The sequence below is a fragment of the Cebidichthys violaceus genome, unplaced genomic scaffold (genome assembly GCF_023349555.1).
Source record: "Cebidichthys violaceus isolate CVI_PGR_0920_01 unplaced genomic scaffold, fCebVio1.0.p SCAF_44, whole genome shotgun sequence".
Lineage (NCBI taxonomy): Eukaryota > Metazoa > Chordata > Actinopteri > Perciformes > Stichaeidae > Cebidichthys > Cebidichthys violaceus.
The window spans coordinates 809,322-822,291 of NW_027176639.1; the positions used below are offsets into that span (position 1 = coordinate 809,322).

The following is a 12,970-nucleotide window of genomic DNA, read 5'->3' on the forward strand; positions in this document are numbered from 1 at the left end:
AAACTTTCTAGTGCCACATAAAACACTTATTTTTATTTTGTACTTTCTCCACAGACGGAGCCGCTCCACCACTGACCTCTGACCCCACACCATCAGCTTCCCCCACTAACCCTAAAAGACGCGGCGCTGAAGCGTGTCGCTCTGGGAACAGCTACGTCAGAGAACGCTTCCATCCCGGTCCCTTAAGTGAGTTCTTCAAGCCGACACTTGTTACTCACGTGTGTTTTAACAGTCCCTCCTCCTAACTTCACTTCCTTGTTCACTTTCCTAGGAGACTTGGAGAAGGAGAAGAGGAGGCTTCAGAATATAATGGCAACGGGAGAAGAATCTTAAGACCGGGACTTCAGATGGTGGACGTCAGGACCGTGAAGAGGCTCCATATTGTTTGTTTGTTTGTATATATATATATATATATATATATATATATATATATATATATATAAAAAAAACGATATGAAGACTGTGACGTCAGGCTGTGAAAGCATTTCATTCATAAGACACACGAGCAGCTTGCATTCAATTATTTTAATCCTCCGCCTTCCAGTGTGAGTACTTAGCTCAGAACCCTGCTGCAGGACCACACACACACAGCTGACAGAAGCCCTTGGTTTCAGCTGGACATGAAGACAGACACAGAGACAGACACAGAGACGACCGTTTAAAATGGAGGACGAAGACAGTCTAACCGACAGAACCGGAACAGAAAAGAGTAAACATACCGACATTTACATGACGCTTATCCACATACGTAATTAAATAAATGGCACTCGTACAAACAGTATTAACACACTTTTTTTTCATATCTACTTGTAAGGCAAAACATGGAACCGTACAGAAAGGCATCGTAAAATATAAATTAGTGATTGCATATTCAGGTTCTCCCAGATGGTTAAAACTGTTGTCAGCTGGTGATTCGCTACAGTCGTTAAAATACCGTCTATCTGCCTTTTTCTTAATATTCATTGTTGTGACCTGTCATATTAATAAACCTGCTCTTCTTCATGCCTCATATTATCTAAATCAATCTGATTTGGAGTCTCCCACTTTGTTTCCAGTCACACACACAGATACTGTATCTACGTTCATCCTCGTCTTTGATGAGATGCATTTACATGAAGACATCATCGCAAAACTATGACAGAAGAAACTTTAAAAAAAAAAAGAAGGAAACCAAAGACGATCATAAGAGCTTTTTTAAGAGCTAGAAGAGCTTCGGTGTTCATCGTCGGCGGAGCAGTTTACGGGTACGAATTTAAAGCAGAGCTCATCTTAGACTGTTTTTAAACGTTCAATCGTACCACAGGCTCAGACCCGCTCACACAGCCCGCCGCTGACCTTTGGAATCAGAAGACACGGGAACGACACGTGTTATTAGAAGCTCAGGTATCAGGGATCCGCTCGCACACACACACACACACACGCACACGCACACGCACACGCACACGCACACGCACACGCACACGCACACGCACACGCACACGCACACGCACACGCACACACGTCAGCTCTGAAAGCAGCGCGACACGTTAAAATCGTCTCTTTAAAAACACAAAAAGGCAACTGAATGGTCACTGAAGAGACTTCTTGGAGAAGTACGATGTGAGCAGGGAGTGGATTCTGGGTTACAGTTAAAGGTGACCTCATCGTATCTTCTTCATCTGGTGCATTTATCTTCTCCTGCTTCTTTATTGGTCTTAAGGGCTTGTGTCCACATAGCGCCTAGTTTTTTTATTTGGCAGAAAAGCGGCCGCGGGGCACTGGGGAGTGTTTCAATGAAAACTTTATTGTCCATTTGGTCTGCTATGTACAGTATTTGTTTTACATAGTTTTGCCCGACGAGCATCAAACGGAGGATGCTTCTGACTTTGTGTAGATGAGCTCACTCAGTGTCCTCCTCGCCAACCTGCTCCTAAACGGGCTTTTCGGTCTTTGTTACGATAGCGAGAGACACAAAACCAGCTTCCCCTCCGTTTGCTACGGTGACGTCGCCGCTGCTTTTCTGACAAGTTCAGAGATTTTCAACTTGAAGCTCGGAGCGGTCGCACAGAAACAAATAAAAAAGAAAAGAGGCTGGCTGCAGCAGCGCCTTTCCTGTAGGTGGCCGATCATACGCTCCCTCGTCAGTGGGAACAATTGAAAGAAAAAGAAAAAAAGGACGCTGCTGATGTGGCATGATGTGGACACAGGCCCTTCTGTCTTCTTCAAACCCTCTCACAGAACTCTTGCTATGGGCTCTTCTCCTTGCGGGGGCTGTGGCTCTTGCCCGGTTCTCCTTTGTGGCTCAGGCGCTTGAGCACCTTTATGGGTTTGAACTTTGTCCCTTTTTTCTTCTGCTGGTCAACGTCCGGCTCCTTATGGAAGTCTGACGAGGATGAAAACGAGACAGAAAAGTGAAGACGCCGCGTTTAGTTTATCGTTAAATGAATGTCCTCATCTTTAACCCACTACTATCGGAGCTGACTCTAAAGCCTACCTTTCTTCTTCAGCATGGCTTCCATAAGTTTATCCTCCTCTTCTTCCCTGTGACAGAACCACCGTTAACATTGCTGCTAGTTGCAAAACATCAGTGATGAAGAACACTGTGGAGTCCCTGCAGAGACACATTACCTCTGCCTGTCCTGGTCCATGTTGTTAACTATTTGGTTGCGCTGTTCAATGATGGTCATCAGCTCAGCCATCAACTCCTGATCCCGACTTTTGTCCTCCTCTGTCCAGTCTTTCTCTGGGGAAGGAAAGGGATCAGAGCGCTAGGTTGTATTGAACCCATGCACAAATATTAGAGGACTTCTTCTTAACCTGTATATCCACACACGCGCTATACGTAAGTGTGGCTGGCAGTAGCATTACACACACACATACATGCATGCATGCAGGGCAGACATTGGATTGGACTACAGGTTCTCTTATCATGAAACACACCTGGTTTGTTGAGGAGACACCTCATCTCGTACTCCACGTCAGCTTGTCTCTCTTCCAGGTTCTGCTGCTTCGCTCTGCAGGGAGCAACATTCACACGCCGGTGACCTTCAACTCAACACTGGGCTTCTACACTTGTTTTTGTAACGTCGACGACTAGGGACACTAGTGCAGCACGGTAACTTAGTTAACAGTAACTAATTAATAAGTCTGCTGCAATTACAAAAAGCTGGGTGTCGCATCGCTGAAAGCCTTCTCTGACCAACTGTGACCCGGCTCACAGAGACCAGAGAGGGTTTGACCTCTCTGGACTCCATGGAAGAGGACCCGCTCCCCAACTACCCCCCCCCCCCCCCCCTCCCACACACACACACACACACACACACACACACACACACACACACACACACACACTGCTTTTAAGAAAAGTAAAAACAACCAAGCGGCATCGAAGGCTCTTGATTCCTTGCTGCCGTCTCATACGTACGTGTAGACGAGCTCAGCTTCTCGCCGCACTAAAAGATGTTTCTCATGGATGAGAGTGAACCAGTCCACCAACAGGCGCTCCTCATCCTCATCTGGAGACGGAGAGGAAGACAGAGACAGACGTGTGATGTTTCTATTATCATGTAGAGTTCTGTCGAGTCAAATCTAGGGATGTTGCCTTAACCCTTAACTTTTGTGAGCAATTTAAGCTACACCGAGGTTCTAGTAGTTCTACTGATTTAACTTGTGCGCTACGTTACCGTTGGGGTTGTCTCTCAGCTTCTTCTCCAGCTCCACTCCCCTCTGCTCCATTTCATCCAGCTGCTTCTCAAGCTGCCCCATCTCCCCATGGATGTCCTCCACTGGGATGTACTGGTCTGACTGCACCTGGACGTTGCAGTTTGGACGAGACGGATCATTTGAGAACTTCGTCATGCATTTTTCTATATTTTTATTCATGCAGTACATGTAGTCTTTAGTTTTCTACCTTGCGTTTGATAAGAGGGAAGCCATGGCCGGGGGCCGGGGGTCTGGCGGGACGGGGGCCTTTCGGTGGTTTGGTTTTAGATTCAGCAGGGGAGGGAGAAGCTTTCCTGTTGAACGGGTTCTCTTTACAGATCCGCTAAAATGAGAAGAGAGATGAAACTGGAATGTGATGTAGAAAGTGTGTTGCTTTCTGTCGCTGTGTTTGGAGGTGGACCCGTTACCTTATTGTGCGATTGGGGGGCTCCTGAGGCCAACGGACTGGGGGTCGTCGGGGGTCGTGGTGGAGGGTCTGCGGTCCCAAAGCTGCGACTGGGCTGTGGGGTGGCTGGAGCCGAGCTGGCATTCGATAACACGGGAGAAGGGTAGGGGCTCAGGGAGGAGCGAGGCAGACGCTCGGTCGAGGACGAGGAAGGAGACGGCGTAGAGTCGCACGGCGAACAGATGGAAGGCTCCGAGACGCTTTTGGTGAAGGCGTGTTCCTGGTCGCTGCTGGCGCCGCCACCCATACGGGGATGGGGGGAGCCGTGGTCCGAGCCGGAGGACAGACTCTCTGTGCTGCGAGCTGGAGAGGGGGAGCAAGAGGAGGGCTGAGAGTGAGAGGGAACTGAAGAGGAAGAACGGTTTAGTGAAAAACCAAAGAACAGAAATCAAACCGGAATCAAAGTGGAGACAGACAGGAACATAGAGGGAATGGGGGAAAGAACAAAGAACAATGAACATCTATGTACACAACGTAAAAGTGCCAACTCACAATTTAAATGTGTGTTTGAATCCACGCTGAATAAGATGTGGAGAATGAGAGGATTAGGATTTAGAGCCCTTAACATTTCTAAACTGTGCATCAAAGTTAAAAGGTGTGTTTTGTCTTGTAGTTACTAAATATAAACTTAGGTTAAGAAGCTCTTTGTTGGCGTGACGTTAATAATTTGTGTCTCAACACGAGGACGTGTCGGTGAGGAAGACACAGCGGCACCGACGGTGAACGAACTACGGTGAGGAAGAGAAATGAACGACAACAGCTCGGTAGACTGTGATGAAGCGAGAACACAACGAGGAACTCTTGACGGTTGGGATCAAACTGACCGTGGTGACCGGCGGGCGGCTGTGGAGCGCGAGGTGCCGGCCGCTTCTTGCTCTTGGCGCTCCCGGGGCTCGCGGAGCGGGACGAGCTCCCTCCGGTCGGGGGAGCGTCTGCGCCCGCCGCGTCAGCCGCCTGAGTGATGCTGTACCACGGGTGACTCGCCGCCACCGTGGGTGTAATTCCGCCGCCGCCCTCTTCTACGGCCGCCTTGTCATTTTCCTCTTCGTCCTCGTCGTCCTCGAACGGGTTGGCGGGTGCGGGGGGCGTGCTGGGTCTGGAGCCCTCCCCTTTGAGAGAGGACAGAGAGCCCATATTGGGAGGGGTCGCAAGTCCTGCGGGGGGACGGGGAGGGGCTTTCTTCTTCTTGGGTTCTGATTGGACCAGGGCGAGCCAAGGTGGGTCTTTGGGTTTATGGGTGCCACTTGACAGGCTGGACAGTGAGATACACAGATAGGGATGGAGGGGGGGGGGGGGGGGGGTCACAGACGGGAAGACAACAAAATAAGGAGGCATGGAGGGTCAAGCAAGTACATTCTGCAACACGGTGAAGATCAGAACTGAGACAGACAATGAAGATATAATTAAGGTCGATGACATGGTAACAACGGAGGGAAAAAGAGGGATTTAAGGAACGTTCGGCTACCTTCCAGGAGACCGGGATCTTTCTCGAGGTTTGGGAGGAATTGGAGGCTTCTGGCATTCACCTGTGATCGCAAGAAACACGTGAGGATGAACGTCAACAGAACCTTTACTCTGTATCTATAATCACTTATATTCTGCAGAGAGCACGCACCGACTGTAAGGCCGTCTGCCGTACGGGGTAACTGGACCCGAGGGGCAGGGCGAGGAGGAGGGGCGGCTTCAGAGACCCGGCGAGGTGCCGGTACCGGCCGACCGGCGCCTTCATCAGGACCAATCGGAGTAGACGGCAGGTCCCCATTGGTCGTTAACTTGGCTGGTGTTTTAGCGTCTTCCTCTTTCTCCACCTCTTCTTCTTCTTCATCGCTCTCATCGAAAGGGTTGGGAGGAGAAGAAGAACGAGGCATCCCCTCCGTCTCTCCGCCGCCATCCATCGCTTTTGCTTCCTCCAAAGACTCGGCTCCATTAGTTGTGACGGCGGTGGCTGTGGCCGCGTCATCGGCAGGCACGTCGCCTTCATTCGTCTGGCTCACCGGAGAAGCGGTCTGCTCCCGGTCCCCGTCAGAGAGCGAGGCGTGGGGAACTGCGCTGCGACCGATCCTGGCCGACTGCCCTACCTCCGCTCTCTTGCTGAAATCTGGCCGGCCGTTCTGATTGGCTAAAGCTTGCCTTGCAAGGTGATGAGTACAGACCAAGGCCCCGGAGTTGCTTCCTAATTTGTAGGATCCAGGAAGCAAAGTGCTGTGACACTCTGTGCACCTGAGACAACGGAGACACAGGAACACAGGAAGATCTTTAACGTGAAGCACACACAGTGTTGCGATATAAAGTTGAGTGTGCCGCACAGGTGGCCGTAGCTGCAGTGCTCACCTGAAGCAGTTGCGATGATAGAGCTTGCCGTCCACCAGAAATCTCTGCACCAGGTGAACATGCTTCTGGCAGGCGGCGCAGGTGCTGCTGAGCGTGCCGCGCCTGACTGCTGCAACCGCTTCTTCACCCGTCTGCGCGGGACGGCTCGGCTAACGCAAGCAACCAGGACGTCGTTCACAAGGGAGTAGGGGGGGGAGACGTTGAGGGGAAGGGGTGGTGGTGGGGGGGGGGGGGGGATGGAGAGCAATGGTGGACGGGGAGATCAAACACGGAGTCAGGATTTGAGGATGTGGATTGTTCATTTTGCTGAGCTGGCTAAATCTGCTCGATTACATCTACTGCTCATTGATTCGTGTGGTTGAACTGCTTTTTCATTTTTGCAACATAATTTGATTAATAGAAGAAGTGTGTGTCATTTGTGAGTGTTTATTAGTAAGAAAATCCAAACGGCTTGGGTTAGCGGTCCTGGGAGTCACATTCTGAGGATACGATTGATGTTTAGGACAGATTCACTGTTCTTATTATTTATTTGTGTTAAACGGGGTTAGCAGCAGCGCATTGCAAACCTTGGCACACAGTGTTAGGATAGTGCTACTACTACTTAGTATTTAAAAAAAAAAAAAAAAAAAGAGACTTAACTGACCTAACTGTTTTGTTTTTACCTCCTAAACCACCCCCACCCCCATCCTACTGCCTAGGCTCAGGACCACAGAGTGGAGGGGGGATCAGATGGGATGAGGAAGAAGAGCAGGAAGAGGAGGGAGTGGAATGGATTTCCATCTGAAGGGGGGGGGGGGGGGGTGTTGCCAGTACATGGAAGTATGGCGATGGAGGAGGAAAGAAGTTGAAGGCATGCGAGAGAGAAGAGAGACAGGATACAGAGGCTGTCTTTGTAGACTCACTCTACCTCTGCCGCTTAGCTTTTCCCCTGCTGTGCAACACAAAGTCCACACGAGGAAGAAGCACTTATGAAATACCTATTGTTGTGCTGCAATGGCAGGATGGGGGTTTGTATTGTACAGATCCTGACTTAATGTCCCCAAATAGCACATGCAGAATTACACTTAAGATAATCCAAACACAGGAAAAAAAAAAAAAAAGGTAATGCGGTTTAAGTGCGGTTATCCGGGCCTTCAAGAGAAACGCCTTAAACAGCGTTACTCAAACAACAGAGCTTGTTGACATGTAGCTCCAGCAGAGCGTCATGCAGACATGATGTAGTTCAGTGATGCAGATTTTAAAAAAAGGTATTATGTAAAGAAAAATATCAATACATGCAACGGGTAGGTCATCCCTCCTGGTGCCGTTCTTACCTCAGACTCGACCACTTTGTCTTCCAAAGGGGTCGGCGGCCTTTTCTGGGTCGGCTCACTAAGACCGACAGAGCTCAGCCTTTTCAAGCACGGCGGGTTTGCTGCAGAAAAAGGAAGTCACCAGTTAATGAGATGAATGAATTCTAGAAGTGCACTAAGTTGCTCCATCTCAAGATGAAGCGAGATGAATCCAGTGTACCCACCTTGAGACTTGTTGTTGAAGAAGTTGTAGTACTGGGAGACGTACGTGATGATGCTGAGACGGTCGGGCACTTTCATGGACACCATGTCTTCTGGGTCCAACAGGGCCGGGATCCCCAGCTGCGTCTCTGCCACTTCGAAGGCCTACAATGAAGCACAGACAGGAGGAGGGAGGAAGACTAGTAAGAAGCTGAGAAACAGAGTGTTTGTTTAGGGGAAACTAATCTGACGAAGCACAACTCCTAGAGACTGATATCTAGCAACCTCTGCAAATAAAAGCCAAACCGTTTGCATTGCTTGATGCCACTATGGGTGAGTTAAATAATGTCTTTTGTTGCATGTTTGTACAAAAAGAAACACGCTTGTCATACCCACCAACCCGGCACGACCTGAATAACCTAACTGCTGCCAAAACATCAGTCACTTGCTGATGATGCAGCGTTTTGTTCTTTGAGGATAACCGTCGGTCTAATGAAAAATTCCACTGAGGAAATGAGACGGGACGGGACGGGACGGGGGGGGGGGGGGGGGGGCAGTCACGTAACACTGAAATAATCCAGCCAACAAAATGCTACACACAGGTAAAGACGAACGAAACCAAAGTAACACTACGATAGAGAAAGTCTCACATCTGGCTCCGTAACAGTGACATCTGACTTAGGTGCTTTTAATAGTAATGGGTTCGGTGAGTACGTTTGTATATTCAAATAGAAACACAGTACACAGCATCTGTCCCTCGCGCTGCCTCCACTTTCCCTGAAAGCTGTCGGATACAAAGTATGCAAACAGCAGCGAACAGCAGCCAGAGCTTCACTCTGACTGGAAATGAGGAAACCCCCTCAAACGTTCTGCTGACAAGACGATGTGGGAAAACCTCAACGAGGGAAATGTGACAGAAACCAATGAAGAACTCTTTTTACAACCACCAGACTTATTCTGCACTTCTGCACCTGAAATCCTCTCAACGTCGTCTCTACAAAAGGCTTACGTTAAGATTTCTTATGACATCGAACGCTCTGGCTTCCTCCCTCTTTTCCCTGGCCGGAATCCATCCGGATGAAGTAACACTGCTCTTCGCACAGACGGTCCAATACTCTGCAGTCACACCCAACCTGACTGCGTGCAATCGTCAATGAGGATGAGTCACTTTAACGGCTGAATGGAGCAGTGCCTGGAACCACATAGATGTGATTTCACCCGAACCCTTCAGGAGCAACACAAGATCAGACTGTTGACATTTTAAAATGGACTCACCAGTCGGTTGTTCTCGTACACGTTCTCTTTAGACAGCGAGCCAAAGTCACTGAAATGACAAGAAAGAAGTTTGTTTTAGAAAAGTTCTAAACATTTGCGATAAGGCCGAGTATAACAGGTCGACAGTGTACAGTTCTACAAACCGCCACAACAACTGCACATCGCGGTGTCTCCTTTCTGTCAGCACCGCTGTATAGCAGAAGACACAGAAAGCAGTAAATAGCCACGCCGGTGTAGGATGGCGCTGCGTTGAGTTTGCTGACCTATTTCCACGTATGTTATGAACCATCAAGGAGCTATTATTGGCTCGACGGCATGACAAGCAGCAACGGTGAGCAGTTGAGCTTCCAGACTGCCAAAGTAGACATGAAAAGGGGCCCGATGTGTAAGGGGGGAAAAGAACTGCAGCAGCAAACAGGAGCGATGGGCTGATAATTACAAGGCTCTGCTTTGAAACGCCAGAGGAGACGAAACGAGAGCCAGACTCCCGCCAGTAAACATCCTGCAGTAAAAGTGGAAAATGTCTGAGGTGTTCTGGGATGAAAGTGCCGTCGTGTGCATAAGTAAATGTGAGTTGACCGAGTGTGTGTGTGTGTGTGTGTGTGTGTGTGTGTGTGTGTGTGTGTGTGTGTGTGTTGGTAGGACAACAGTGTGGCAGGGGAATAAAAAAAACACCATGACCCCGGTGAGAGCTTGTGGAGACCATGTGGAACTCTGAAGAAGGAAAAACCCCGTGAATGAGCTCCGTGTTGGAGCCACACAAAGTGACCTCTTGTTCTCTCTAATCTAGTTCCCATGGTCCCAAACACACGGAGCAGCAGCTCTAATATCAAGACCGTGTCCTCACAAGTCCTCTATAGCACAGCTTCAGCTACTTTAAAAAAACAAAAAACAAAAACGTTTTCACACATTTCTTTTTTTTTTTTTTTTGGACACTCACAGAACAGACAGCGCCGGCCGATACTGACATGAATGAAGTGCAGTATGTGATCTGAATTGCAAACCTAATCCACTGTGACTCAAGAGTCTCGCTGCAAGGTTTATTTTGGGAAAAGAGGACTGCTGAGGAGCTCTCTGTGTGTGTGTGTGTGTGTGTGTGTGTGTGTGTGTGTGTGTGTGTGTGTGTGTGTGTGTGTGTGTGTGTGTGTGTGTGTGTCAGGTATTTCCAAATACACATGATCAAAACCCGGGTGAACCGGTATTTCTGCTAAATCTGGTTGAGTCAGACGGGAGCGCTCGTGCTGGAGCATACGGGATTGGGGCTTTGGTGATGTCGAGGATGAACAATCAAAAATGGAGCTTATACATTATGTAATAATCAGTAGTTTTGTAAGACAAAACAAGAACAGAACATCTAAAAAAAAAAAAAAAAAATGTCAACCTAAGCGGATGACGTGGGTGTTTGCACTGCTCCGTGGTGCGTGAATGAATATATTTAATTTAAATGCAATGTTGACCTCCCCGTTACACGCACTTTGGTTATATAGGACACGGACGATTACTCGCAGCCATGTCTCCTCCCTCTCCAGCGGGTGCAGTGACAGTTAGTCCCGGCTGAAATTGAGATGAGGCCATTTGCCGCACTGAGCGTTCTCCCTCCTCTGCGTCGGCGCGTCGTGCTTTGATGGGACTACATCGGCTGCAGAGTGCAGGCCTGGGTCACCGTACAATGGCCCGGGCCCGGTATTAAGAGCTAAATCCAGTTTGACAGGCGGAGGTCTCAGCTGCAGATTAGCCTGACGAACTGTCTGTCTGGATCACAGCGAGTTCCGTCGGGGCTGGGTGACAAATTGAAGAGGCAGAGCTTGAAAGCTGGGAGTTTAGGATTTGTCCCGCTCTCTTACTTTCAGCTTTACTGCAGATAAGACTAACTTCACCGACTCGTCCTTCAGCGACCGGTCCAGTGAACGTTTGCTCTGATGCCATCCGAGCACAGTGTTCACAAACGCCTGGACCACCTGAGAGGTTAGCAGCACGAGCGAGATACTTACTGTCTAAAAATCATTCCATCACAACACATTTCTCTCCACGAGGACAAAAGAGGGACATGACCATGTACTTCACTGGCTGCTTTTACACAATCTTCTGACGACAGGAGGGCTTGCTGACTTCTTTCAGAAGGAGTTAAACCACCAGAGTGCACTTCCCACTGAGACACACTGAGACACAGGACGGTGTCTTATGAAGGAGTGTCTGTTTAGATTTACTGTCACGCCCAAATAACGGAAACATTTCAAATCAAATGAAAGGCCGATCATCTCCAAATAACACACTTCAGCCTTTTCGGTCAGTCAAATTCACTTCTTAACCGTAAATGTTCTGTTTTTGGTCTCAACCGAAACAATTTGATTTCCTCATCCGGAAAACTCCCTGATAGTGCGGTTGTGTTTTGCTTCTGTAATGTGTGTGTAGGTGTAAAATGCAGAGAGGAGGGGGATGTTGTCACAGTCAGGGCATGACTTGTCAGGCTGAGTTAATCACAGCACACTGGCCTTTCAGTGTACAGTGTTCTTAACACACACACACACACACACACACACACACACACACACACACACACACACACACACACACACAGTTTGAGTGTTTTTGACTACGATAACACACACACATATGGTGATAACAGAAATGGCATTTTTGTAATGTAACGTTACTGTGTTTGTTCTGCATTTGTATCCTAAATGGGTTAACAAACCAAATACTACATCACTCAGAAACTATTTCTAATAAACAGTATGTCAGGTTAATGCAGCTGGTATCAATGCCTCGTCCATACTTACATCAGGTCTGGTCTGTAACGATGTATTATGGCACAAAACGCCAAACCGTCCCGAAAGGACGTGGACATGTCCTTTACTTCCACGTCGTTGTAGTGCTCACACTGGATCCGACACCACTCCTGGAGAGCCTTCAGAGACCCCATCGCACCGGTGTCAAAGTCACTCTTAAGTCCTGTCAAATTTAAAACCGTCTCGTTCCGTGGGGGGGTTCCTGTGTCCTTTAGGGTCACTCACGAGCTCATCGGCAGCTCTTCAGCGAAGGTGCGACAGCCAGAAAACAACACCCGATGCTGCGATGCGATACATTGACAGGCAAAGGGAGTCACGTTAAGATGACTAGCACGGCTAGCTAGATGTTATCTAACTTTTGCAAGTACAACATGCATTATGCCCCGACTTTATCTCCCGTACGGAGTTATTCCGACGGCGATGACACCATCTACAGTGGTGACGTACTTTGACCAGAACCACTAACTGCTAAAAACACTGATATCCAGAGTTGATAACGGTAGCTTGCCAACAAAGTTCTTTGACGTAGCGGACTCGGCTAACTAGCTAGCTGTGGTCCGTTAGCACCTCACGTCTAACTTTACAGTGTGCGGGTCTGCTTCTCTTCAGTGGGCGCTGGCTGGCTGGCTGGCTGGCTGGCGCTGAGGGTCGTCTTTGACCGGGGTCTGGCCGGGGCGATGATGCGGTTTCAGTCGAAGCAGAGGTGACGGTGTCCTCCTTGAGGTGGAACACAATAAAGGTGTTTTGTTTGTTGCTGCTGCAAAACGCTGGGTTAAAAAAAAAAAGTCGCGCGCTAATGGCGACGCCCTCTTTACGTCAACAAAATTAAAACGCACAGTAAAAAAAAAAAATACCTCCCGCACAATTAATGTTGATTAACTGCCAAGCGCCGTCATCCCCGTCGCATTGGTTGGACCGTCGGCTCCACGCCCGCC

The 12,970-nt window shown here is 48.8% G+C and overlaps 2 protein-coding genes across 5 annotated transcripts in view; one reads left to right on the forward strand and one right to left on the reverse strand.

Moving 5' to 3' along the window:
* Positions 1-1,009, forward strand: part of cunh22orf23 (chromosome unknown C22orf23 homolog) — a 21,871-nt gene extending 20,862 nt beyond the window's left edge. For all 3 annotated transcript variants that reach the window (XM_068729114.1, XM_068729116.1, XM_068729115.1), the window contains 2 exons: positions 55-186; positions 272-1,009. In XM_068729114.1, the coding sequence (XP_068585215.1) occupies positions 55-186; positions 272-333 (194 nt within the window). In that variant the 3' untranslated portion in view covers positions 334-1,009. The remainder of the gene's footprint in view (positions 1-54; positions 187-271) is intronic.
* micall1a (MICAL-like 1a) lies at positions 511-12,962 on the reverse strand. 2 transcript variants are annotated; one of them, XM_068729111.1, is made up of 16 exons: positions 12,027-12,962; positions 9,247-9,295; positions 7,995-8,136; positions 7,792-7,892; positions 6,479-6,627; positions 5,763-6,367; positions 5,613-5,673; positions 4,972-5,399; positions 4,110-4,450; positions 3,890-4,024; positions 3,663-3,789; positions 3,404-3,494; positions 2,920-2,993; positions 2,608-2,722; positions 2,474-2,520; positions 511-2,362 (listed from the first exon to the last, which is right to left on the reverse strand). In XM_068729111.1, the coding sequence occupies exons 1-16, from the start codon at positions 12,167-12,169 to the stop codon at positions 2,226-2,228; spliced, it is 2,745 nt and encodes a 914-aa protein (XP_068585212.1). In that variant the 5' UTR covers positions 12,170-12,962; the 3' UTR covers positions 511-2,225. The 2 variants fall into 2 exon arrangements, with proteins under 2 accessions (XP_068585212.1, XP_068585211.1); XM_068729110.1 differs by having other exon boundaries at positions 4,110-4,492.
* Positions 12,963-12,970: the final 8 nt, after the last annotated feature.